General features: G+C 49.4%; 1 protein-coding gene across 1 annotated transcript in view; it reads left to right on the top strand.

Moving 5' to 3' along the window:
- Positions 1 to 13,065: 13,065 nt before the first annotated feature.
- CPXM2 (carboxypeptidase X, M14 family member 2) overlaps positions 13,066 to 25,958 on the top strand; it is a 128,752-nt gene continuing 115,859 nt past the window's right edge. Inside the window, exons 1-2 of the mRNA XM_077762914.1 lie at positions 13,066 to 13,129; positions 14,176 to 14,274. Coding sequence (XP_077619040.1) covers positions 13,066 to 13,129; positions 14,176 to 14,274 — 163 coding nt within the window. The remainder of the gene's footprint in view (positions 13,130 to 14,175; positions 14,275 to 25,958) is intronic.

Below are 25,958 nucleotides of genomic sequence, written 5' to 3'. Positions count from 1 at the left end.
AAGTGCGTTTCCCCAGGTCTAATAAAAAATGCAATCCCAGGGGAGCCTGGGTGGCCCACTCGGTTAAGCGTCCGACTTCGGCTCAGGTCATGATCTCACGGTTTGTGAGTTCGAGCCCCGCGTCAGGCTCTGTGCTGACAGCTCAGAGCCTGGAGCCTGTTTCGGATTCTGTGTTTCCTTCTCTCTCTGCCCCTCCCCCGCTCATGCTCTGTCTCGCTCTGTCTCACTCTGTCTCTCAAAAATAAGTAAATGTAAAAACAAAACAAAACAAAAAATGTAATCTCAGCGTAGAGGCAATAGCGAGGAAGGGAACTGGGTAGCCAGGGGACCCGTGAACTCGGGATAAGGCTTATCAGAAGAAGATGCCAAACCTACAGAGCTAGGCGTAAGAACAAACACATTGAAAATTAAATATGAAATGGGTAATTATGTAGTAATGAGACTGAGGACATTACAAAGGACGCTGCCATTTAAACCACCACATCTCAACAGAGTAATGAGCGGGAAAAACCCTCCAGCTTCATAATTATAATCATAGTTGCCATAACGACTTAGTATCTCTCTCTGTGAGCATCTATCTCAAGACTATATTTTTAGCAATGACTGTGCCTGAGCATGTATTTTTCTTTATATAGCAGCTAATTTTTCAAATTACTGCTCTTAAAAAACACAATCCCACTTTCATTCTCTCTGAGTGTAAAAGTATCAGGGATAATTAGGGAAATGAGCAGGTGTGAAAGTCCGTGATGAAAAATGCTATAAAAGTATTGATGTCTTGACAACATTTGTTTCAACAGAATGTTCTCTGGACATGCACACACTCTATTGTTCCTTGTCAAGCAGCTTAACATAAATCTTCTCTGTGCGGTTCATAAATATTTGAAAAACTATTAGCTCTGTAAGGTGTTTGAGGATTATCTGACAGGTACAGATGTATGTTGTGTAACAGAAATTGGCTTAACGGAATCCTGAATCCCAGGAATGAACGAATGAGTGAATAAACATCGGCTTACCTTGCTTAACAGTAATGCACAAAACAGATTCCCAACCGAAGCAAACCATGGGTTGGCTCCAAAGGACGCCATTTTGAAAACTCAGAAACCAGGAGGGATTCTGAGCTGCCATTTTGGTTTCCAAATTTGCCTCCAGCTGCTCTGCCCCGTTGGAGGGTTTGGTTTTATAGCAGGGCAAGTGTCCAAGAAAAGCTAGCACTTCACCAGGCTCCACTTACACCGTTGGGAGATGCTAATAGCCCTTTGTTAGGATCCCAGACTCAAGCTAAATAAACAAATTATTAGGTTGAGAACAAAAAGATCTCAGAAAGAAGCGTTCTTTGACGACGCTACAAAAAAACCCTTAGCCAAGATTAGGCATGCAACAAGAATTTATTGAGAAGTTTCTGTCTTTCTTGTGCTCTATTGTTTCTGTGGGGGATGTAAAATTAGCACATGATAATAATCCCTAGTTTATAAAGAGCTTACACTCACCGTGCAAGGGGAAAGGGGATGCTTTCTTGTTTTGGGACATTGGTGAGCTGGGAGAGCTAAGTTTGGGTGAAAATATGAACCAGAATCCTATGCGGAGGGATTATGTGGGATTGGTAAACACTGTGCTCTTCGATAGGAGAGCAACATTATAAATGGGTGTTTTAGGGAGAAAGTTCAGTAGCTTCTCCCGAGTGAACAGCAAGTCAAAAGAGGCCAGAAGCAAGCAGCCCTGCTGAGCAAGTGTTCCAACAATCTGGTGCTGGGCTTTGAACAATGGCAACATTGTTCCCATTGCCAGAGGGAACAGAGGAAGAGGTGAGTTAAAGAATCCCAGCCATAGGAAGCACTAGAACTTCCTGATATGTCAGATGTAGCAGAAGGTAGCGCATAAATGTGACAAAGTCTTCATGGGGGAGGGGGGTTGGGGGGCTGAAGAATGAGAACAGCCTCCCTGGAGGACAGCTGGGTTGAGAGGCAGGATGGGGCTTGGAGATGAAGAGGAGGAGGAAGCGTGGCCATCCCTTCTTTCTAAACTTCACGAACTCCCGCTGTGCCCAGCAAACGTGCAGGCGAGCTGTTCCAGAAAGAGGGAATCGGAGGTATAGATCAAAGGAGATCTAGGAACCATGCAGTAGGTAGCTATGTGCTGGGAGCATCGGCATCGATGCAATCAATTCTTGTTCAGTTTGTTCTGCTCGCTTTAATTATGTGTCTCTCTATGGAAAACAAACAAGCCACGCTAGGGAGAACAGTGATTAGTGGGATTTGTTTCCTGATTCTAGGGATGTGTGGAGAATCACGTTTGAGTGGGGACATTCTCTGAACGTTTACCAGACACTGCAGAGTATGTGTCTGTTATTTTGTGTCCCTACCGGGTGCCAGGAAAGTGAAATGTTTTCATTTTTTTTAAACTTTTTTTTTAACGTTTGATTTACTTCTGAGAGAGAGAATGAGAGAGAGAGAGAGAATGAGCAGGGGAGGGTCAGAGAGAGAGGGAAACACAGAATCAGAAGCAGGATCCAGCCTCTGAACTAGCTGTCAGCATAGAGCCCGACACGGGGCTTGAACCCATGAACTGTGAGATTGTGACCTGAGCCGAAGTCAGATGCTTAACCGATTGAGCCACCCAGGCGCCTGGAAATGTTTTCAGAACTTATGGGCTTGGGGTTAATTATTGGCTAAAGGTGAGTCTTGACTATAGTTAGCCCAGCTACGTGTCCTTGGGGAGTCTGGGCCTCAGTTTCCCCCTCAGTAAAATGGGAGAGAAGAGGTCAGTCTCAAGTTTTAAGTATATTGGAATTATTTCAGGAGCTTCTCAGACGAGCCAGCGCTCAATCCCAAAACGATTCTGTAAGTCAGGGGTGGGGCCTGGGGCATCTGCATGGTTAGCAAGCTCGGGGGTCTTGGACAGAGGTGATGCAGGGTGCAACCCTGTCTGCTCTGGTCTCTAGGCGCCTTCTGGCTAGGATTCTAGGTGATTCTCTTGCCTGTGCCTCATACAGCTCGCTGCAGCTTCTGAGTGTGTCGCTTGCTGCTGTTTGGCCACGGAGCCCTGCTTTGTTGTCTGAGGGCCTGACTTCAGATAAAAGAGCCACACGAGTGAGCCCTGGGGATACAGCATGGTCAAGGTGGGAAGGGCGGTGGGCAAGGATCCACAGGGGGTCATGAACCAACCGAAGCCAGGCCTCCTTGGAGACTGGTGGTGGAGGAAGGGGGCCCCTCTCCTCTGTCACTCTGAAAACTTCTGCGGGTTCTGGATTCCAGAATTTTCGGCAGGTGTGGGGGCTGTTGCTAGGTCCCAAGGCTTCCTGGCCCAAGCCCTGCCCACTGTGTGGACTCAGAAGTGAGACCCCAGGGGGATGGGGAGGGCTTGCCTGGATGCCCACGTTCAGCTCAGTGGTACCCTGGAACGTCAGGTCCAAAGGCGCTGGGAAGGTGGCATAGCCCAGCCTAGGTCCATCCCCGTGGTAGGCAGAACGGCCCCCAAAGTCTTCTCCAGCTGAATCCCAGGGACTGGGGATCGGTCACATGGCGAATGGACTGTCCAGGTGTGATGGAGGGCACTACTTTAAGATGGGGATTCTCCTGGACCAGCTGGGTGGCCCATCTAGTCACAGGAGCCTTCCCTCCAGCTAGAGGCTGGGAAGATGCGGCGGAGGAAGAAGCCAGAGAGCTCTGAAGCCACAGGGAGGGCTCCACGTGTCACTGCTGGCTCTGAGGTGCAGGGACCACATGCAAGGGCCAGAGAGAAGCTCCCAGAAGTCCTCATGGGAAGCATGAGAAGAAATGCAGGCAGTCAGGGGGAGGAGAGACTGGCGGTGCCCACGGCCCGCAGGTACCGCGGGAGCTGGGTGTTACCCACCCCCCGGGGAACTGGACTCAGCCAGCACCCGGTGTGGCGCTGAAAAGCGGGCTGTCCCCCCAGAGGCTCCCCGGGGCAGTGCAGCCTGCTGATTCGAGTCCGGTGACAGCGCTCACACTTCTCGCCTGCAGGGCTGTGAAGTTAATAAATGCGATTGTTTTAAACCACTAAATTTGTGGTACTGGTACTTTGTTAACAGCAGCAATAGGAACCCAAGGCAGATATCTTTCCCCCCAACACCCCAGCCTGTTGTCCGAGGAGGGAAGGTACTTTCTCATAATTTAGTGAGCAACCTGCCTGCCCCATCAGCAGGCCCTCCCCGTGAGCCTGCTCTTTGGAGGAACCCATGTCCTGTGACTTTCAGGACGGCAGGCCCAGGATAACTGCTCTCTCTCTCTGTCGTCCAACAGAGTCCTCGTCTCAGACTAGACCTGGGTCCCTCCAGGGTCCCCAGGCCCAGCCCCACGGAAACTTTACTCCTAGGAACCCTGGGGACCCTGGGGGGGGGGGGCTCAGGAATTCCTTATTCACCGTTCCTGAAATAGGATCATGGTCAAGTTGAGCAAAAGGTTTGTACGGCCTGTGGAGAACCTTGTCTGGTGTGGAGGCAGGGACGGCGCAGGGGTCAGGAGAGCTGGCGGCTAGGCTTTGGCCTCTAATTTGCTTCAGGAGGTTGGGACAGTCCTTCCTCTCTGCGGGCCACGTTTCTCCACCTGGGAAAGAAGGGCCCCAGCTTCCTTCTAGATGGAAACTGCTCTGAGGCCTGGGAAGCAGCGCCCAGCAGGGCAGCTCACCGTCGGCGTCGGGGGGCAGCCGGAGGGACAAGGTTTGGAGACCGTCGGTGGGGTGAAGGGGGCTTCAGCACCTGCCTGCGAGGCGGGCCTCCGCGGGGTCAGCGGGGAGAGGGAGGGAAGGCGNCTGCGCGTCCTGCGGGCCGCTGCGAACGCCGGGCACCTCAAGCGGACGGCTGTCCCCTCGAAGGCCCGGGTGCACCGTGCAGCCGGCGGCTGGTGGCGCGAGTGCGAAACCGACTGAGCAAAGGCTCTCTCTGCCGGACACCCCTTCCGAGTTCTGTCTACTTTTTCAGGCTTCCTACAGGGCGTGTTCTTGGGAGTGAATTTACGAGTTGGCCACGCGAAGAGCTGGCTGGCTGGCTGGCTTTGGCACATGGCCTCAGGGAGGAAAGCTCCGCAGGGGGCCTTTACCCAGCCACTGCCCCCCCAGCTCCCTCCCTCCCGCCCTCTCTGGGTCCCGTGAATCCCCTGCTCAGTTGGAGCAGGAAGGCAAAGCCGCTGCTGGGGACGCTCGGGTGCCGCAGAGAGGACGCGCTGCAGATGGCCGGGATGCCCAGGGGCGCCTGGCAGCCTGCGGTGCCAGCCTTCCATCCGCTGGCTTCTGGCAGCCCTGTCTTGGCAAATGACTTCCATGCGGTTTCACTCCTTGGCCGGGGGGCTGGGGAGCTTTCTCTTAATTGTTCTAAATGTTCTTTGCTCCAACTGCAGAGAGAGGGCTGTGGTCCTAGTGTGTCAGGATTGGGGAGTGAGCAGGATTGTAGCCAGATTCCCTGGCGTTCGGTGAAAGGAGATCCGGGCGGGTGGCACCAGCACAGGGCTCCTGGCATGGGAGGAATNCTTGAACGTGCAGACCCCTCTCAGCGGCCCCTCTGCGCATGTCCAGGGATGGGGGGGGTAGAGGGGTGGGGGAGGGGGGGTCCTGTCATGCCTCGTGTGTCAACACCTCTGAGAATGGGCAGGCAGTTCTGCGAGTTGCGTAACCCTGAACAGAACCATCCAGAAATTCCAATATCTTCTGGGGAAATAGGAGAATTAAGATGGATAAAACCACAGAGGTTTGATAGCGGGAGTGGGAAGACGCAGTCATATTTGGAGGCCATCTGCTGTGACTCCGTGAGGAACTTTGCGGATCACCGCCTCATCTGATTCAGTGGCTGCGAGGGGTGGCTGTGAGGAACGCGGGGCCCTGACGGTTTTAGGAAACTCGTGTCACTGGTTGGCTTGGGAGATTCGAAAGCCCTTCTGTGCTTTTGGACTCAAGGCCTTTTCGGTTTGCTGCTTTGAATCAGATTTGCAGGTCATTTAGGTTTTTTAGTATCTACTATGTGATTAGCGCAGGGCTGGGCACCGTGGGCCAGAGACACGTATGTGGGGTTCTGAGACTGGCTGGGGGGAGGGCGGGGGGATGTGGGAGAAGCCCAGGCTGGCTCTGAGGACCACACTTACTTACCCAGGTCTGGGGCTCGGCGCTCAGCTTCCTGGAACTTGGTGTCTTCCTCTGCAAAGGAAGCTGAACCCGCCACCTCTCTCTGCGCAGTCAGTTGTTTTAAAGGCTCTTCAACAAAAGCTTCCGGGGTGTCAGCTGACCGTTGTGCTAGTGTGTCTGTGAGTTGTTCACTCATTCCTCAGGTGGTCACCAAGAACCTGTTCGACACCACGTGCCATCAGGGGGCTGGGGTAGAGAGTGCAGATCACATCCCCGGCCCTGTAGACCGCACACAAGTTGGTTGGGGGCGGGGGGGCTTTGAAAAAGTAATCACAGTGGTGCTGAGGGCTGGATCGCTGATCCCCAAACTGGAAAACGGTCCTTGGAAATTCCAGAGAACTTTGAGGCTTCCTGGGAGAGCTGCCTCCCCTCCCCAGGCCTGCCATTCTTTCTAATCTGCTGGGTGGGCTTCTAAGAGCCCCACTCCAGCGAGGACAAGCAAAGTGGGACATTAACACCAACTTTAAACTCCTGCCCTCTTTTTCCCCCTGTTTTTGGGTGCTTGGCCAGTGGGGCCCTCCACCCCCGGGCTCTAAGTGGAGGAGGCTGGCTTCAGAGTGACTCCGTCAGGGTTGTGTGCTATTACACCGTGTTGAGAAAATGGTTTTCCCTCACTGTACGTGGCAGTTTGGTGTCTGTGCCGCTCGTGATATGACAGGCATTCAGTGTCTTCACTGGACTTTCTCACGAGCAGGTGGTCATCGTGTCGTAGGGAGGCATTTAGGGAGGAAGAACATCGTGTTGCCGCCTCGGGTGTGTAATGTGAACTTCTGGACCTGGCTTCGTGGGGTGGGTAGCGGGTGTTACAGTATATGATACACACCGGGCCCCGGAGGACTGGCGGGGGAGTGAGGGGTTAGATTTAGAGGAGGGTGTGGTGGTAAACGTGTATGTGGCTGATTTAAAGTCAATCATGTGCTTCGTCTTTACAGACGATAACACCTTTTTCGGATTGCCCTGCCTTGCATGAAGGTTGTGCTCAAGGGGAGTGGAAAGCAAGTGCTCTGTATGGTAGTCGTTGAAGGGAGACCTGTCTTAATCCCAGAGGAAGGTTTTGCTTAAGGTACCTAGGACACTGGGGACTTGATCTTGGTGTGAACTTGGCCCTGACCCATGGCTATTCTTTACGCCACTGCAGAATGTGGAAGTCCCACGTTGACATTGTCCTTGAGGAGGCTTGGACAGCCGAATCCTTTGGTTAATTGAGACCGTTGCATTTTTTCCATGAGGGGCTGACAGATTCCCAGGGAAGGAGAGTCCTGATATACTGAACGTTGTGGGATCTTTTCTAAGTTTTTATTTTAAAGTAACTATAGGCTCACAGGCAATTGTAAAAATAAAAGGGGGAGGTCCTGCGTAAGCTGATGATAGCATTTTGTAGAACTACAGTACAGGACTTCCCTACCTGGGCAGTACTGAGGTTCTGTGCCGATCGTAGATGTGGGGGTGGGCTGGAGGGCCGGTCCTGGGTGTCATAGGCTGTCGTAGCATCCCTGGCCTCAACCTGCTGGACACCAGCGGCACCCTCCTCTTAGTTGTGACAACCAAAAATGTCTGTAGACATTGCCAGATGTCTCGAGGAGGTTGAGGATCACAGCTCCATACAGTTATCAAACCCGGAAGTGGACATCAGCACAATACTGTTAACCAGATTACATATGTCGTGTGTGTGTGTGTGTGTGTGTGTATGTGTGTGTGTGTGTAGTTCTCTGTAGTTTTATCACATGTACAGGTTCCTGGAACCACTCTTAACCATCAGGATGCAGACCTGAGGACTTCTTTTTCTGAGGTTGAGTAGGACTTACTATGGGACAGTTTCTGAGGTCCTCACTGTGGGCATCAGTGAATCCCAGAGTTTTAGAGCTTGGAGGAAACCACGTGGCTATGCATATAAATTCTGGTTTGCTGCAAGATTCCAACACCGGGCTGCCCAGCCTCTGCTCGCAGTCTTCCGCCGATGGGCTCTTCCTACCTCGTTCGTTGGATGAACAGTACTGATTGCTGGAGTGTTCTTTCTTGTGGGGACCTACCTACCTCTTTCTAATTCCACTTATTCAGCTATTTCTAGCCAAATTCAGTAGTTTCTAGGTCTCTGCAGCTGGAATGCTTTGGAATCCAGAGATGGAGTCTTAGGTGCCCACTTTCCATTATCCTTGGTTTGTGGCTATACTTTTTGTAGAGAATAAAATGGAACAGAAAAGTAGACCATAGTTAATGTAAGTCACTTACCTTTCCCCTCCCCAGTGGTAGTAAGAAACAAACAGGCTAATAAATGAGACACTAAATAGGTGATTTGAAGATTTTTTTCCTTCCCCCTCCAAGGACTTGGGTTACTTTTGGGCTTCTGCTTGTGTGTTTGTTGCTTTCTTCCAGGACTGGCGAGAACGCGCCGCTGTTTTGAGTCTGGGCGCACCCGCGTCACCCTCGCGGTCCCGGTCCCGGTCCTGAACCCGTGGAATTTGCAGAGCGGGCGGCGAGCCACGTTTGTTTGCGTGTCTGTGTCTGGAATCAGCGAGTTTGTGTTCTGTGCTCTGTTGTGTCCCAGTCGCTGGGGGAAAGAACCAAGGACTTGTTATTTGAGCGTATGTGGTTGTAAACAAAGCCCTTTCTGTTGTGCACTGCAAGCCTGTTGTTGGAAAGGGCCTCACGCTAGAGCTTTGCCTCATCACCCTTTGGAGCGTCTTGCTGTGTTCGGCCTCCGGATGGAAACGTCTTCTCTTGGGCAGAGCTGGCGTGTGGGCATCAGGAGAGCGAGTTTGTCAGCAGATCACTACGTATTTTAAAAGCGATCACAGTGCTGTCAGCTCCTGCAAACAAATAGCAAGAGCTCCTTGCATCAGGATATCATACACTCACTTGAAGAGGGAAATCCAAAGCGTTTGTCCCTATAAAATTCGGAGGGAAAGGACGTTTTATAAAGAAGGTCATTTGATGGGCACCAGCAAGCGGCTTTCTAAGACACCACCTCTGTTTCCAGAATGCTTTCCAAAGTCAACTCTTGGTGCTGGCAGGCCCCTAGCCTGTGCCCGTGGTTCCGGAAGCCAAGGTCTGTGCATGGGTAATGAAGGGGAGACACTCCCATGTTAGGGGGAAACTGGATTGGATGCCGTGGTTGTTAAAAATAGCCTTGTGTTCTCTTGTGTTCTCTGTGTGCCTTGAGCGTCCAAGGCTGCTGGGTCTCATGGCACATGGTGCTTTCAGTGCTGGGAAAGGGTGGCCAGGGCCTCTGAGGCTGGGTGTTGAGGTGAGGATCTCCCCTCGATGTCCCCCCTGGGGCCAGGAAGCCTGAGCTCTCAGGCTTTGCCATCTCCAGAAAAGACTCTGCTCTCTGTGGTTTTTTGAGGTCCCTACCACCATGGCTGCCACTCTGGGATCATGAAACTCATGAAATTTGGGTGTCCGTGGATGGCTGGGGGGGAAGGGTTGGTGCCCATAACTGGTTGGTATCCAGTTGGCTACACATCCAGGCATTATGAAATGATCGGAGGGGCACAAAACACCTCCAGAGTGTTAACTTAGTGTTAACTCCAGCGTCAGAGTTTTCTGGAATACTTGATCATGCAAAGGCACGCATGGTTGTGTGGCAGTTCAGAATTCAGAGAGAGCTGGGGTCAAAACCTGGCTCCACCATCACGAGCACATGTGGCTTCTCCAAGCCTCGGATTCCTCACTGTGACACAGGACTAATGATGAGCCGCGCTTCCAGAGGCGTGGGCGGGTCAACTTCCAGCCTCGCGGTCTTTGGAGACTCGGTTTGGGGGCTCCTTCTACCCAGTCCCCCAGAGTCCCCAGCCGGGCTGAGTCCCTGTGGGTCCTGCTGAGGAATGCAGCCTATGTTGTTGGTGCTTCCTTCTCCGCCTCTTTCTCCCACGATGTCCTCACTTGAACCCCATAAGTCACCTCTCAGATACACTCCTGCACCTAAGGCTGTGTCTCAGGCTGTTTCCAGACGGAACCCAGACTGAGTCAGGCAAGTACCAGTGGTGGCCTGCCCGGCGCCCGGCACATCCCGCCTGTTGCTCTTACACTGGTAGATCCTTTGATGCAAAGGGCTTCTTATGTGGATGCAAGTCAGGAAGGTGTGTCCTGCTGTGTAGATGTCGGGAGCGGCTGGCCCTCATGCCCCTGAGGCCCTGATGGGGACCAAGTCTGCACAGGAGGCTGGCCCAGAGGAGTGGAGGATGGCCAGCTAGTTTCCCAGGGAAGACCCAGCGGGGATGGGAGAGCTTTTGATCGATCGGTTGACTGGTTGATTTGGGTCTAGCCCTGGTGAAAAGTGCTTTGAGAACTTCACTAGTGCCTCCATCTCCACCCCAGACCTTCAAGGTCACCGATTCACGGAGACAAGTGTCTCATTCAAGCACTCAGCCTGCCTTTAGGGATCTACTCGGTCCCCGGATTCCTGTTTCCACCAGTAGCTTGACTGGCTCAGAACTGGATGAGACACAGGCCGTCATGGCCCCTCAGCCTGCACACACGCGCACGGAGCACACCTTTCTGGCCACTTCTGTTGAGGCTTTTCACGTTCACCTGCAGAGCCTCCCTGGCTGTCCCGTGTGAGGGTTCTCTGCGCATGTGCATGGCTGTGGGACCGTAATCATTGGCTGTCCTGAGCGTCTGTATTTCTGGGGAGCTCCTGAGAACCCGCTGTCGTTTGGGTGAGGGCTTCCCTCTCATGGGGGCTCCTTAGCGAGAGCAGGAGAGGAACCCAGAGCCCTGGGCTGGATCCTCCACCAGAGAGAGTACAGATCCCCTTGGGCTGGAATTTCCTGGGGAGAATGCAAAATATGCCGCAAAGAATGTTTTTTTTTCCAGTTTCTGGAGGGGAGGGGGTTGCTACTGGAAACTCCTTGTATGTAGAGTGGGGAGAAAATAGTTCCCTATCAACCAAGAGGCACGATGTTTATCACCACAGCCCAGAATAGAACATGTGGCCTGCATCGGCGCTTCAGCTTGCTACTTTTAAGGAATTCACTTCTGTCACGCAGCCCAGATGGAGTTGTTGATCTTCTCTGTGCATTATCGCACTATTGTTTCATCTACCTTCTGTGCAGACCGCGCGCGGCCTTTGTTGCTGGAAGAGAAGAAAGGGGCTGGGAAGGGACCAGCTCCCAGCTCTGCCGCCCCCTACCCCCCACCCCTCTATCCCCGGCTCTGTCAGCCACCAGGGGTGGGCTTCTTCTCCTCCCCTTCTGTGCCTCAGTGTCCCCATCTGTAATTCCTGGTGAGCGCCCTGCCCTCCACGGGGCCTTGCCAACATCCAGCGTGGCGATCACGTGGAAATGCCTCGCAGTTGTGAGTGACACCCCACGTGTGAGCTGTTGTCCTTTATTGGCTGGGGCGGCACCTCATGACCAGTGGCGGCTGGAGGACAGCGTCCGTGTTGGAAAGAGAGACGCTGTCTTGTGCTTGGTGGTTGCTGCGGGCCCTCCTTCCCCTGAGTTCCACCGAAGCAGGTGCCATGGGTCCTCATGCTGCGGGTGAGGGAACGGAGCCTGGGGGGGTGAGGTGGGTCACTGTGGGGCAGGGCAGTGGCAGAGCCCGGCTGCCCGGGGCTGGGGCCAGAGCCGCAGGCCCGTGAGAAGCTGGAACTCTGTGACCGGATAACCAGAGGAGGGGACAGGGCTTCTGCCTGTGATCTCTGCTCCTTTGCCACCTCCTCGGGGACCGTGTTCCCCACATGTCATCTCCCCCCCCCCGACCCGGGGAGTCAGACACTCAGGGCTTTGACATCTGCCCCACGTCTGGGCCTTTGCTGGCTCCCCAGAGCTGCGTGGGGATGTTTGTGTCATGGGCGTGGAGCTGGCCCACGGGAGGTGAGGCTGGGGGTGTCACCCGGCCACACTCTAATGCTCGCTCCCGTGTTGTGAAGGAGGCTCCCTGGGAGAGAGAATGCTCGCAACCAATGGCCGACTTCAGAGGGGTGTTGGGATCGAACATTCTTTTCTAGAACTTTGGCTTTTTCCTCACATATTTTGTAAAAATTTTCCCCCATTAATATCTTATCTTTCTTGCAAATAAGACTCCACACTCTTAAAAGTTATGGCACCAGTTTCTAAACAGTCAAGATCTTTTTAAAAGAAATTTAATGTTTTTATTTATTTCTGAGAGAGAGAGAGACAGCGTGAGCAGGGGAGGGTCAGAGAGAGAGGGAGACACAGAATCTGAAACAGGCTCCAGGCTCTGAGCTGTCAGCACAGAGCCCAACGCGGGGCTCAAACCCACAAAACCATGAGATCATGACCTGAGCCAAAGTCGATGCTCAACTGACTGAGCCCCCCCGCCCCCCTAGGTGCCCCTAAACAGTCAAGATCTTTACAGGCCCCTGGTCAGGCCCCTTCAGATGGGGCCATCTTTGGAGATCACTGGCTGTGACATTGTTACCCACAGAAGAGGGGCAGATGCTGAGGTGACATCAGGCTGATGTCAGATGCCCCCAGGTTCTCTGGGTCAGCTTTCTTCTGAACATTTTGGCTCTTTGACTTTCTTGACCTGAGGGGGCATATGCACGGGAAGTCAAAGATGCTCCCAGCAGGCATCACCCCAGAACACGAGGGAGAGAGCTTCAGCTTTGACAGGACCCAATACGCCCTGTGAATTCCTTGAAGATCGAAGGTTTTCTTGATAAGTCTCTGTTTTGGGGGGGGGGTGTGGAGACTGCAGAACAGCCTGAAATGATTCATTAATTGGCATGCAGTCCGCTGGATGTTTTTGGTATTTCAGCTTGCTTTTTAAAGTCCAAATACATGTCCTTCTCCGCAGACCTGCCCCGCCTCTCATTCTTGTCTGTTTGTCATTCAGTGACTCATTAGTTTTTCATTCATTCATTCATTCATCACAGCTTATTATGTCCTAGACTCCAGACAGACAGCAGTAAGCAGAACCAGACACAGTCCCTGCCCTCATGGACAGACTGACCTGCGTTCCACGCATGAGATGATGCTTCACAGTACAGGTGGTGGGGGCCGCTGGCACCCTGCCCAGGCCGTCTTCTCCCGAGGTACACCTGTATCCCAGCTACGGGGGCCTTGGTTCTGATGGCTCATAGCTGATCCCTTCTCCGAAGTATTGCCCCTGGAAACTTACGTCTCTCACTCCCTGGTTGGTTGTAGAAAAGGAGGCTTCTTGTCTCCAGGTGGGGACAGTGCTGTGTGTAGCTCGTGGCCCAGAGCTCCCCATGGGGTCAGGCTGAATCAGCCTCTGGCTGAGCGAGAACACAGCCTTACTTAGCTCCTTCCTCTGCCCCAGCCTGCTTCTCCCTCTGCTTTCCCTTTAGAACCTCCTTCCCTCAGTATATCATGTGAAACTGAACCCCTGCATCAGGCTCCGCATACAGGCAACTCTACCTAAGAAAGGTGCTCTCAGGGCCCATCCAAGGAGACATTGATTTAGGTGGGGGAGTTCAGGAAAGCCAAGCGAGGAGATGCCAGAGCTGAGATATGCAAGATTAGCGGGAGTTAGAGAACAGTGGAAGGAGAGGAATGGCACAGGAACTGAAGGCTGAAAGGAGGCTGGTATTTTGGGAGCAGAGAGAGCGAGTCCAGGTGACATGAATATGGAAGGGCCAGGGGGAAGGAATGAGAAGAAAGGCTTCCTAGACTCTGGTGAGGAATCTCTCTGCCTGGTGGGAGCATCATCACCCCCATTTCCCAGCCAGGGCCTTGGAGAGAATGGGTAGCAAGGTGGGAGATGCTAGCTCTGTGGTCAGAAGTCCGGATTCCAGCTCCGTTTTATCACTTAGGTGTGGTGTCACTGTCTGGGGCCCAGCGGGGGTCAAAGTACTACCAGTTTTAGAATAGTGACGGCCGCAAGTATACACCGTTTTATTGGGAGTGTTAATTTCCCTGGTGTTCACAAGGACACACTTCATCTCCGATGACCACAAGCACCTCAGCGTCCAGGCTGCCGTCACTGGGGACAGGGGAGGCAGAGGGCGGGGTGGGGGGGCGCTGCCCTGCAGATGATGGTTGACTTCTCACCATCCCACGAAGACTGACTCTGACATATGTGGAAGTAAAGCCCTTTCTCTCTCTCCTTCTTTTTTAGGTAAAAATAGCAGCCGAAAAGGCATGAGAACCAAGAGCTCTGAGAAGCCTGCCAGTGATGATCACAGCGTTCCCGTGGCCCGTGACGAAGTCAGAGAGAGTGAGTGAGGCCCTGCGGAGAGCCTGCGCCTGCCCAGGGAGGGCGGGTGCCTTGGTGATGCTGCCAGCCTCAGATCCCCCCGGGGCTGCTGGGGCCGCCCGCCACCCGCGGGCCTCTCTGGCCTCTCCTTTACCGTTACTTTTTGGGGGGACAAACATTCAGAGCCGCTCTCTGTCCTGCAGGGCACAGTAACTCACAGCCACATCCCCTCCCCGCCCCCCTTGGCACAACTGAGGTCGTTTTGGAATCTCTGGAGCCACGGGTTGCTTTCCCTGCCCTCCCCCTGCGCCCCCTCCCAAGGCAACTCACTTCCTTTCTGCTGCGGCCTCAGAGCTGCCCATGAACATTGCGTGTACATTTCTTACCTCCCAGCCAGACCCAGGGGCCTCCGGGGTCAGAGAGCAAGTCTCCTGTTTACAAACCACGTGATGCTAGTCTTGGGGTCTTAACTGCGTTGTAAAAATATTTGTCTTTTAATTACTTACCTTAGGATGGTCGGAGCCATTAGTTCTAGACTCCTGGGTCAACTCTGGCCCACGAGTGCTGGCTATACTGGGATTGACTATGACCATTATCACTATTACTGTGTCTCTATGACTCTAAGCTCTGGCATCTAGGAGTGCACTTGGGCTGATATTAATAGCAACCATTTCTTACACATTTCAGCTTTCGGTCGCTTAAGGCCAGGCACTGGGCCTCATGTGCAATATCCCCCAGTGCCTCTCTGTGTGCCGTGGATGTTACTGGTATCATCATCACCATTATCCGTGTTTTATGGATCAGAATGAGACTTGGTAGTATGTGTCCTTTGCTTGTGCTTATGCAGCCTTTAGGTGGCAAAATAGAGATTTGAACCCAAGATTTTGAGTCTAGAGTTTCTGCTTAGTGTTACAACGGCTTAGATAAACACAGCGTCTCACAACTTTGCCTTTACCTGTTTTCCGCTGCCGCGGGAGCCCATCCATGTGTAACCGAGTCATTCGTCAGAAAGGGAGTTGTAAATTCCCTGATGCGCACTGTGATGGTTTGGGGCTGTGTTTCTAACCAAAACCTGGTCGTCTAAGAAACCATAGGTGTGACTCACAGTGCCTCCTAAGATTAAAACAGAAATTCTTCTGTAATCACTAACAAGTGAGAATTATATCCTGTCTTAAAGCCGACAGGCACGTGCTCTACCAATTGCCATCGCGAGGACCCAGCACCTGGGGAGGGTGTGTTCAGGACCCGTAATGTGGGGCTGTGTCTCTGTGGTAGGGCCCCCTCCCTAAGGAGAGGAAAAAACCCTCAAGGCAACCTGGCCATACACATATGTGACAACATCCCTCAGGAGCTTATAAAATGAGACCACTTAATCAGTCTTCATGTCTGTGTGTTACCATATGTGGAGACTAAGAAGTAGAAAATACATTAAAAAACTACGCTATGTGGTGTTCGGGGCTCAGTTCTTTTCTTCTTTTAATAAAAAAAAATTTTTTTAATGTTTGTTTTTGAGAGAGAAAGAGAGAGTGGGACACACACAGCACAAGCAGGGGAGGGGCAGAGAGAGAGACGCAGAATCGGAAGCAGGCTCCAGGCTCTGAGCTGTCAGTGCAGAGCCTGATGCGGGACTCAAACCCATGAGCTATGAGATCATAACCTGAGCTGAAGTCCACACTTAGCTGTCTGAACCACCCAGGCGCCTCTGGGGCTCAGTTCCTTGGGTACGAACCCAACTGACTGGTGGTGGCAGGGATAAAGTTGCTTCCTGGAAAGAAGGGCCTCAGGGTCACGACTCTGTATGTGAGAATCCTGCTACATCTCTGCTTTTCACCCTGGCGAACCCTGTGACCTTTGGGGCCTCAGTGATATGGGAGGTAATCAGATGCCCATCTCGGGCGGGCCTTGGCCATGACTTTGGTCCCCTTGTCCCAGCAGGCTGATCAGACCACTAGCTGCTCTTTCAGGATCGCAGATGCCACAGGGTTAAGTGCCCTCCAGGGCTGGGTTCTTGCTTCCGTCACATCTGGGCCACAGAGTCCTTTACTATTTTGTTAAGATTTGAGTAAACACTTAAACAAATATTTTGTCCAGATCTTTTTTTTTTTTTTAGCTTCAGCACAAGGGTTGGTTGGAAGTTATTAAAATTTGGGGAGACATTTTTGGAAAGTTTTCAAGGCCCATTTCTATACACATGTGTGTACACGCACGCACACACACGCACGTGTGTGCTAGCCCACTCAGAGGCGCCCCTGGCCTCGGCGTCAGAGCGCTGTCGGCGTGGACTGAGGTCCCTGGTCCCAGGGCAGCCAGCATGGCTCTGACGCACTGAGTGCACTACAAGTGATTTTGGTCTATGGGACTTCTTTATGCCGCCCTTCTGTTAAAACAAAATTNCTGATCAGACCACTAGCTGCTCTTTCAGGATCGCAGATGCCACAGGGTTAAGTGCCTTCCAGGGCTGGGTTCTTGCTTCCGTCACATCTGGGCCAGAGTCCTTTCCTATTTTNCGCCCTTCTGTTAAAACAAAATTGAGGAATTGGGGGTAACCTGGGAGGGCAGAGGAGCTGTGGGGGGGGCATGATATGCAAATATAGAAGGGAGAGAGAAGACATGGCCATGGAAGTGGTGCATGGAGGCAGGTACCATGGCAGTTAGGGACCCTGGCCTGGGGTCAGGCGGGAGCGCCCGGGGGAGGTGCTGGGCAGCACGGGGGGTGAGGGGAGGCTCAGATATATAGGCGAGCCCTCTCAGAACCCTGGNGGGACTTCTTTACGCCGCCCTTCTGGTAAAACAAAATTGAGGAATTGGGGGTAACCTGGGAGGGCAGAGGAGCTGTGGGGGGGCATGATATGCAAATATAGAAGGGAGAGAGAAGACATGGGCATGGAGGTGGTGCATGGAGGCAGGTACCATGGCAGTTAGGGACCCTGGTCTGGGGTCAGGCGGGAGCGCCCGGGGGAGGTGCTGGGCAGCACGGCGAGTGAGGGGAGGCTCAGGTATATAGGCGAGCTCTCTCAGAACCCTGTGTTCAGCCTCCTCCCTCCTCAGATCTCCCTGGGGGGCCTTGCTGGACAGGAGCGAGAATCAGGGGGCCGGGTGGCAGGTGGACAGATGTCACCTGCATTGTGCCCGAGGTGACAGGTCAGACAGTTGTCACCTGTGTCATGTGCAAAGTAGCAAATGGGACAGATGTCACCTATACTGTGTGCCAGGTAGCAGATGGAGGAGATGTTACCCGCTTCATCTTCAGGGTGGTGGGTAGTCCTGATACTAACCCCATCTGGTCATGTGAGCGGGTGAGGTGGACTTCTCCCCCGGGGGACTCTGGCTTTGAGGACATGTGACTGAGGAGCACTGTCAGCTCGGGCAGGTTTCCAAAATGCATCTTCGATATCGTACTGAAATCACTCATGCAGTTGCTTGCATTATTGGCCTAGTCCTTCACCCTTCCCGTGTCACCCCGTTGCTGTGGGACTTTTCAGTTCCCCTCACAGCAGGGGGGAGCCCCTTGACTTTGGGCTGCTCCGTGTGCCTTGCTGGGTCCAGTAGAATAAGATGGGATGTCAAGGTGCCAGTTCTGAGCTGAGGCCGCAAGACAATTTACTTGTTTTTATTTGCTCCTCGTTTCTGACCTCTGCCTCTTTTTGTTTTTAAGTTTATTTATTTATTTTGAGAGAGAAAGACAGAGAGAACACACAAACTGGGGAGGGGGAGAGAGAGAAGAAGAGAGAGAATCCCAAGGAGGCTTCTGCACCATCAGCGCATAGCCCCCTGCAAGGTTCAGATGCACAAACTGCAAGATCATGACCTGCACTGAAATCCAAAGTCAAATGCTTAACCGGCTGAGCCACCCCAGCACCCCCACCTCCTTTTTTACCGCAGCCAGACAGGCACTTGTTTCTCACACATGTCGTGTGCCAGAAACATGGCTCGTGTATTTTCTCCAAAGGGAAACAAGTTGGTAAGTGAGATGGGATCTTTGGATCAGGATTGACCCTCACTGGCTGTGCGACCCTGGGCAAGTCCCTAACTTCTCTGTGACTCATGTCTTCCTCTGCAGAGTGGGGAAGACGTCCCTTTACGGGATTATGTGAAGATTAAATAGTGTCTGAAGGATGCCGCACACAGAGTGCACGGCAAGCTCTCAGCGAGCATTAGCGATGCCTTTTATTTGCTATCTGGGATTTGTTTTTTGTGTGTGCCTCAGTTACAAGAATTGGCAGACATTTTTAAAGGATCGGATCGTAAATATGTGGTTTATTTGCCAAGAAGCAAAATTAAAGATATTATGTACTTAAATAACCATTCAAAATGCAACCATTAAAAACTACAAAACTGTTCTTATCTCTTGGGGCCTACAAACACAGGTGGTGGCCTGGATTTGGCCATCACATGGGCTGAGGCTTGCCAAGTCCTGCCTTAGAACTTCAGTTTTCTCAGACAGCTCTTCTCTTCTGTGAGGATATGAGTCCCAAGAGCTTGGGCTTCTCTGATTCCTTTCAGGATACACCCAGTGTTGGTTCCCTGTGCTACAACTAGCGTTCTGAGCTATACAACATGCTTTCTGTGTATGTTCAAGTGGATTCTTCATGACCCAGAACAGCCAAGCTATAGCCTCCATAGGAAGGGTTCTTTGATCCTTAGGAAAGGAATGTGATTTCCCGCCATCTTGGAAGTAGAATGGTTTTCCCAAATTGGAAATAGAATAGTTTCCCCAAAGGGATGCATGTTGGTGAACGGGAGCTTCCTCATGCCTGGGCTGGGTGAGATTTGAGGCCCTCACCAGGTATCTTCCTTGGGGATATTGACCTACGTTGTGTGTGAGTGTGTGTCTCTGCGTGTGTCTGTGTGTGTGTGCATGCTCACGCGCTTGTGCGTGTGAGATACATGAGTTTTTCACTGTTGTGGGCACAGTTTGGTTTCGCATTCAAGCCCTTGTTGTGAGCCTTTCTCTATCCTTGCATGGGCAGATGGCCCCCTGGGGCTCAGCTCTGGTTTCCCCTGGACACCTGGCATGGCTGTTGAGGGCAGGGGAGTGAGTCCCAGGCTCCCGATTCTGGAGGAGGTGAGGCTGATGTGGTCCCCACTGTGATACACAGTCATGTCTGTATCTTAGACCCCTTTGGAAGTGAGAGGGGAGGCAAGGGGCAGGATTGGGATGGACTCGCACCCCTCTCGGACATACCTTGCTTGGGAAACCTGATGAATGTGGGCACCTGGGACACCAGTGGCTCCCCCACGCATTGCTAGCTCCCCCACTTTTGACTCTGTCTCAAACTTGCCTAGAAAGTTATTTTTCAGTCCCTGGGTGGGGGGAGGGGGGACTTGGGTGGCTCAGTCAGTTAAGCGTCCAACTCTTGATTTCAGCTCAGGTCCTGATCTCACAGTTCATGGGATCAAGCCCCGCCTTGGGCTCTGGACTCACAGTGTGGCGCCTGCTTGGAATTCTCTCCTTCCCTCTCTCTGTCTCTCCCTCGCTTATGCTCTCTCTCTCTCAAAATAAATAAATAAACTTTAAAAAAAGTTATTCTTCTGTCTCCTTTTAAGGATTTCCTAGCCCTCCTTTGCAACGTGAAGAGATTTATTTTGTTCTTGCAATGGTTTTGTGGTCAAGCCTTCCCTGGGTTGGGTTGGGGGTCCTGGGCTTGCCACTGCCCATGGAGCACTGTAAGCTGAGTGTCTGTTAATGCCATGTGGGCCGTGTGGTGATCATGGGGCCACATGCTGCAGGAGCCTTGGTTTGGGACCAGAGCCCCCGTGGACTTGCCGGCAGAGAAATTCCTCCCAGACAGGGGGTCGGGGGATAGAGCTCTGATGTGCTCGGGAACACCCATGGGCTCTGCTCACTTGTCCATTTGCAGAGGAGACATTTAGTGGTGTTCGAGCCCATGCAGTGGAGGTCAGCACAGGTGCTCCTCGTTGCTCCTGGGGTTTTGCTCATGTGACCTTCTGCCTGTCTTCTTCCCATCCTCTTGATGCCTCTGTGATAGGACCCTCCTCTGTAATTCTACACCGCTGGCTCCGGGGTGGGGTTAGCAGAAAACCGAATTTACCACGTCACACCTTAAAACTTTAAAAAAAGGAAAATAAATTTACTTCACTTAAAGTGGAAATTGTTCTCGAATAGATTTCTTTCCTGGCTTCTGAAACATATTAACCATGAAAGTAGTGGATGCACCTTGCAGAAAATTTGGAAGATACAGAAAAACAAAGAAGAGAATAAAAGAAATTTACAGTCTTCTCTTCCAGAGATAGTCGCAGTCAACATTTGGAGCCTATCTCTCCACTCTTGTGTGTGTGTGTGTGCGCGCGCACGTGCGCACACACACATGTGCACATGCAAGCATCAGGAACAAAATGATAGGTGTGTGTGTAGATTGCACACACACTTTTTGTGAAATTGAACTAGTTTTGTTTTATAACCTATTCTCACTTAACGTGCTACTGTTATCTCTTAAATCATCAAGCATTCTTTTATGACATGGTGTGGTTTCCCTTTTTATATGGAGTCGCAGCGAATNGGAAGTGACTGCACAGAGTGATTACTGCCATCTCAAAAGGTTTATAATAACTTTTGTTGCCTTTTGCCCATTTTCTGTGTGTGTGTGTGTGTGTGTGTGTTAATTTACAACACCTCCTTACATGTGAAGGACAAGGGACCCTCTGTTTATACATGGCAGTGTAGTGTAGTTAAGAACTCAGAACCATACTGAGTGGAACTCAAAACCCAATCCACCATTTACTAGCTGTGTGGTCTTGGATGTGTTATTGAGCTTCTCTGTGCCTCAATCTTCTCAAATGCAAAATGGAGGTAGTAGTTGGACATCCCTATAGGATTGGGATAAGTATTTAATAAGGTAACTTCAATAAAGCACTTACAACAGTGACAGTGGCTGACAAATAGGTTCCAGTGAACGAGCTTCGTAGCAGTCATTCATGTGAGCCCTTGCCACACATTTTTAAAGGCCTGGACCAGTGCAGGAACATAGAATGATCCAGTTCTTGAAAGTTTGAAAGAACGAGATAGTGAATTCATTTGAACTAGGCATGTTCCATCCATGAAGTTCTTCGATAAATCTACTTTCTTTCATGGTTAATGATCTATCAGATTTTCTTTTGATAACGTTTATTTTGAAGACATCATCACCCTATTGATATATTTTGTTTTTGCAATGTATGTACTCATGTTTTGTTAATTTGTCAGCTTATTTATTTTAGAGAAGTTTTAGATTTTAGATTTAGAAAAATGAAGGGAGAGTACAGAGAGTTCTTGCACGTCTCTGCTCCTCCTCTGCTTTCTGCTGTGATTAACATCTTGCATTATTGCGACACATTTGTTACAAGTAATGGGAATATTGATACAGTCTTATTAACTGAAATATTGATACAGTCTTATTAACTGAAGTCCATAGTTTACATGAAGTTTCATGGTTTTTGTTGCACATTCCCTGGTTTTTTTATGCTTATTTATTATCGAGAGACAGAGAAAGACAGAGCATGAGCAGGGGAGGGGCAGAGAGAGAGACACACACAGAATCTGAAGCAGGCTCCAGGCTCTGAGCTGTCAGCATAGAGCCTGACGCGAGGCTCGAACTCACAGACCGCAGGATCATGACCTGAGCTGTAGTCAGATGCTTAACCAACTGAGCCACCCAGGTGCCCCCTCTGGGTTTTGACAAAGGTATAATGACACGTAGCTACTATTAGAGTACCCTACAGAATGGTTTCACTGTCCAAAAAAATCCCTGGTGCTCCAGCTACTTAATTTCTCTCTCCTTCCCCTAAACCCCCGGCAATCACTGATCTTTTAACTATCTTCAGTTTTACCTTTTCTACAATGTCACATAGTTGGAATCATATAGCATGTAGCTTTCTCCTTTCTTTCACTTAGTCATATGCATTTAAAGTTCCTCAGTGTCTTTTCAAGGCTCGATAGCTCATTTCTTTTTATCACTGAATAATATTCCATTGTCTGGCTGTACTACACACAATGTACACATCCATTGAAGGGCATTTAGTTGCTTCCAAGTTTCAGCAATTATGAATAAAGCTGATATAAATATTCATGGGCAGGTTTTTGTGTGGCCATGTTTTCAACTCATTTGGGCAAATCCCAGGGAACGCAATTACTGGATCATATGGTTGGAGTATTTTAAGTTTTATAAGGAATTTTGTCTCATTTATAGTACCCCCCAAGCAAAAAAAAATTAGTGTTACTATTCATTTCTTTTTTTGTCCTTTCTATATGCATTCTGAAATACTGAAAAAATATTTTTAATGTTTATTTGTTTTTGGGAGAGAGAGAGAGAGAAAACAAGAAGGGGAGGGGCAGAGAGAGAGGGAGACACAGAATCTGAAGCAGCTCCAGGCTCTGAGCTGTCAGCATAGAGCCCGATGCAGGGCTTGAACCCACCTGAGCTGAAGTCGGGTGTTCAACAGACTGAGCCACCCAGGAGCCCCTAACTTTTGTTTTTTATAGTTTATTTATTTATTTATTTTTGAGAGAGAGAGGATGAGAGAGAGAGAGGGAGAGAGAGAATCCTAAGCAGGTTCTGCACTGTAAGCCCAGAGCCCAACGCGGGGCTCAGTCCTACGAACCATGAGTTCAGGACCTGAGCTGAAATTAAGTCAGGTGCTTAACCAACTGAGCCACCCAGGCGCTCCTGCATTCTGAAATCTTTACAAATTTGTTACCACATCACTGATGTGATTTTTTGCAGTAACATTTCACGCTTAACTGCTTCATGTAGGATATTTCCTGATTTTATTTTTAAATAAAACAGACATATAGAAAAACTACATATAATATATATGTTCTTTTAACAAATATTTGCTAAGCTAATCCCTGTGTAACCATTATCTGAGTCAAGAAGCAGAGTATTATCAATCTTCCTTATCATATCTTTTTTTTTATTTTATTTTTTATTTTTATTTTTATTTATTTCTAGGAGAGAGAGAGAGAGAGACAGCGTGAGCAGGGGAAGGTCAGAGAGAGAGGGAGTCACAGACTGAAACAGGCTCCAGGCTCTGAGCTGGCAGTCAGCACAGAGCCCGACGCGGGGCTCGAACCCACGAACCGCGAGATCATGACCTAAGCGAAAGCCGGACGCTTAACCGACTAAGCCACCCAGGCGCCCCCCTTATCACATCTTTATCCCTTCCACTATAAAGATAATCTCTATTCCAATTTTAACAGATTTTCTTCATAATTTTACTGCTTATATTTGTATCTCTCAATAAGTTAGTTTGACCTAATTTTGAAATTTATATAAGTGGAATTATACTGTGTATATTCAGTCATACATATAATGTTTTAAATCAATGTTATGTATTTATTTAGTTCATTCATTTTCACCACTATATAGGATTCCATCATAGAACTACACAGCAATTTTTTATCCCATTTGAATGCTGATGGATATTTGATTTATTTCCAGTTTCTATATTTTATGAAAAGTGCTGCTGTGAAAACTCTTGACATACATCCTAGTACCATGGACATGAATTTCTCCAAGTATATATACATTTTGATGTGGAATAGCTGGATTAAGCTTCACTGATGAACAAATGCTCCGTTATTTCTCTCAGGGGGCCATGCCATTCTGACTTCCTGTCAACATTGTGTAAACTCCTGACTTAATATTCTGAATAACTGTTGTATGATCAGACTTTAATATTTTGCCAATTTGGTGGGTGTATAATGATTCATTGTTATATCATTTGCATTTCCTAATTAATAATGAGGTTTAGCATCTTCTCAGATATTTATTTGCCATTTGGGTCTTTTTTGGTGACATTTCTGTTCAATTATTTTCTTATAAATTTTTCCACTCTGAGTTTGGATTTTAGGTGCTGGTAGTAAGCAAGCTGTAGTAAGTAAGCTGTCTCTGGCTTGCTTTTCATTCTTGTGGGGTTGTAATGAGCAAATATTCTTAATTGTAATGTAGTCAAATATATCAGTTTTTTTTCCTTTGGTTGCTACTATTTGTGACTTGTTTTAGAAATCCTTTCTTACTTCATAGGCATAGAGATATTTTATACTATCTTCTAAAGCTTCCTTTTTCCTTTTTTAATTTGCACAGTTAGGTCTTCAAACACCTGGAATGGATTTTGTTTATGATATGAAGATAGAATTCAGTTTTATTTTTTTCCTTGAAGTACCCAAGTGGAATGATAATTGTTTGCCTGCTGTTTTGCAGTGTCTGTTGGGGATTAAGAGACCATAATGCATGGCTTTGTTTTCAGGCTTGCTGTTCTTTATCATTAATTTATTTTTCTACTGGTACATGAAATACCTTACTCTCTTAACTACTATAGCTTTATAACAAATCTTGATATCCAGTACAGCAAGCACTTAGTTCTCCTTTAAAAGTTTTGGTTATTCTTGACTCATTGTGTGCACACACACACACACACACTTACACCACTCAGTCAGGTTCTTCAAATACCTTTCTGAAAACTTTAGGGATTTTGATGACAGTCGCACTGATGTCATAAATCAATTTGGGGAGAAATAACGTATTTACGACATTATGTCTTGTAATCCATGAACATGGTATATCTCCCCACTAGTTAGATCATGTTAAATATCTCACAATCAACAGATCTTGCCCATCTTTAATAGATTTATTCTTAGATATTTGCTATTTTGCAATGCTTTTAATTTCAGTTTTCTCTTTATTGCCAGTATACAGGAGGACAGTTGATGTTTTCTAGGCCGATTTATACCCAGCAACGTTGCTCATGTATATATTCACTTGGATATGGGTATAAAATCATAATATATGCTAATAATGACAAGTTTGGTTTTTCTTTCAATTTCTTACACTTTTTATTTATTTTTCTTTACTTCATGGGCAATGATCCCCATTTAAAAATAATACATCTTTCCTTATAGGTTTTAATTCTGCCCTTGGATTTATAGATTTCTTGATATTTGGCCTTAATTTAAATATTTTTTTCTATACTTGGGATAAATAATTTCTGGAAAATATTTTCCTGGTTATTACACGAAACCACTTTAAGAGGTACATTATTTCTCAGAGTCTTTTGGGCAATATATCTCATGTTCTTTTTTGTGGAATTTTGTCCTTCATAGGCTGCCTATCAGTGTTTATTCTTTACTCATCTTTTTTTTTTNGGTGGGTTTGCAGTTGCAGCCCTTTCTCGGGTCTGTAGATGTTGGCCAGGGCAGCATGCAGCCCCCTGTACAGTTTCCAGTTCCAGAAAGCCCTTCATCTTCTTTATAATTTTGCTTCCCCAAGGCGCTGACTTCTTCCTGGCCGCAGTTCTTGCGACACTCTGGTCCAATGGGATGGGAGAAGCATAATGACCTTCCTTTGCTGTCATCAGTGTTCTTATCTTTGTGCCACACTGTCATTCTGTGTGTCGGCTGTCTCTCCTTCCTGTCCTGTTATTTTCTGGAAGGTTCTGAACTGAACAGTGTGAAAACTCGATGGGGGTTGGGGAGGAGAGGTGAGCGCCTGGCCGTCTCAGCCACATCTGAGCCTTAGAGGTGGTATCCAGTTTTCTAGTGGCTGCAGACCCTGAACTTCAAAATAGAGGCGTGCAAGAGGGATGAAGGGTTTCCTGCCCCTCCTCTGTTGTCTCCATTTTTTCCCCAGCTGTTTCCGTCTGACTCAGCTGTGGGGAATATTCTTGCGCATCTGGCACTAGGTTGAAGCATTGTTGAGAATTTTTCCTTT

This window comes from Crocuta crocuta, unplaced genomic scaffold (assembly GCF_008692635.1).
Source record: "Crocuta crocuta isolate KB4526 unplaced genomic scaffold, BGI_CrCroc_1.0 scaffold466, whole genome shotgun sequence".
NCBI classification, from domain to species: Eukaryota; Metazoa; Chordata; class Mammalia; order Carnivora; family Hyaenidae; genus Crocuta; species Crocuta crocuta.
This window is presented reverse-complemented; position numbering and strand designations above follow the sequence as displayed.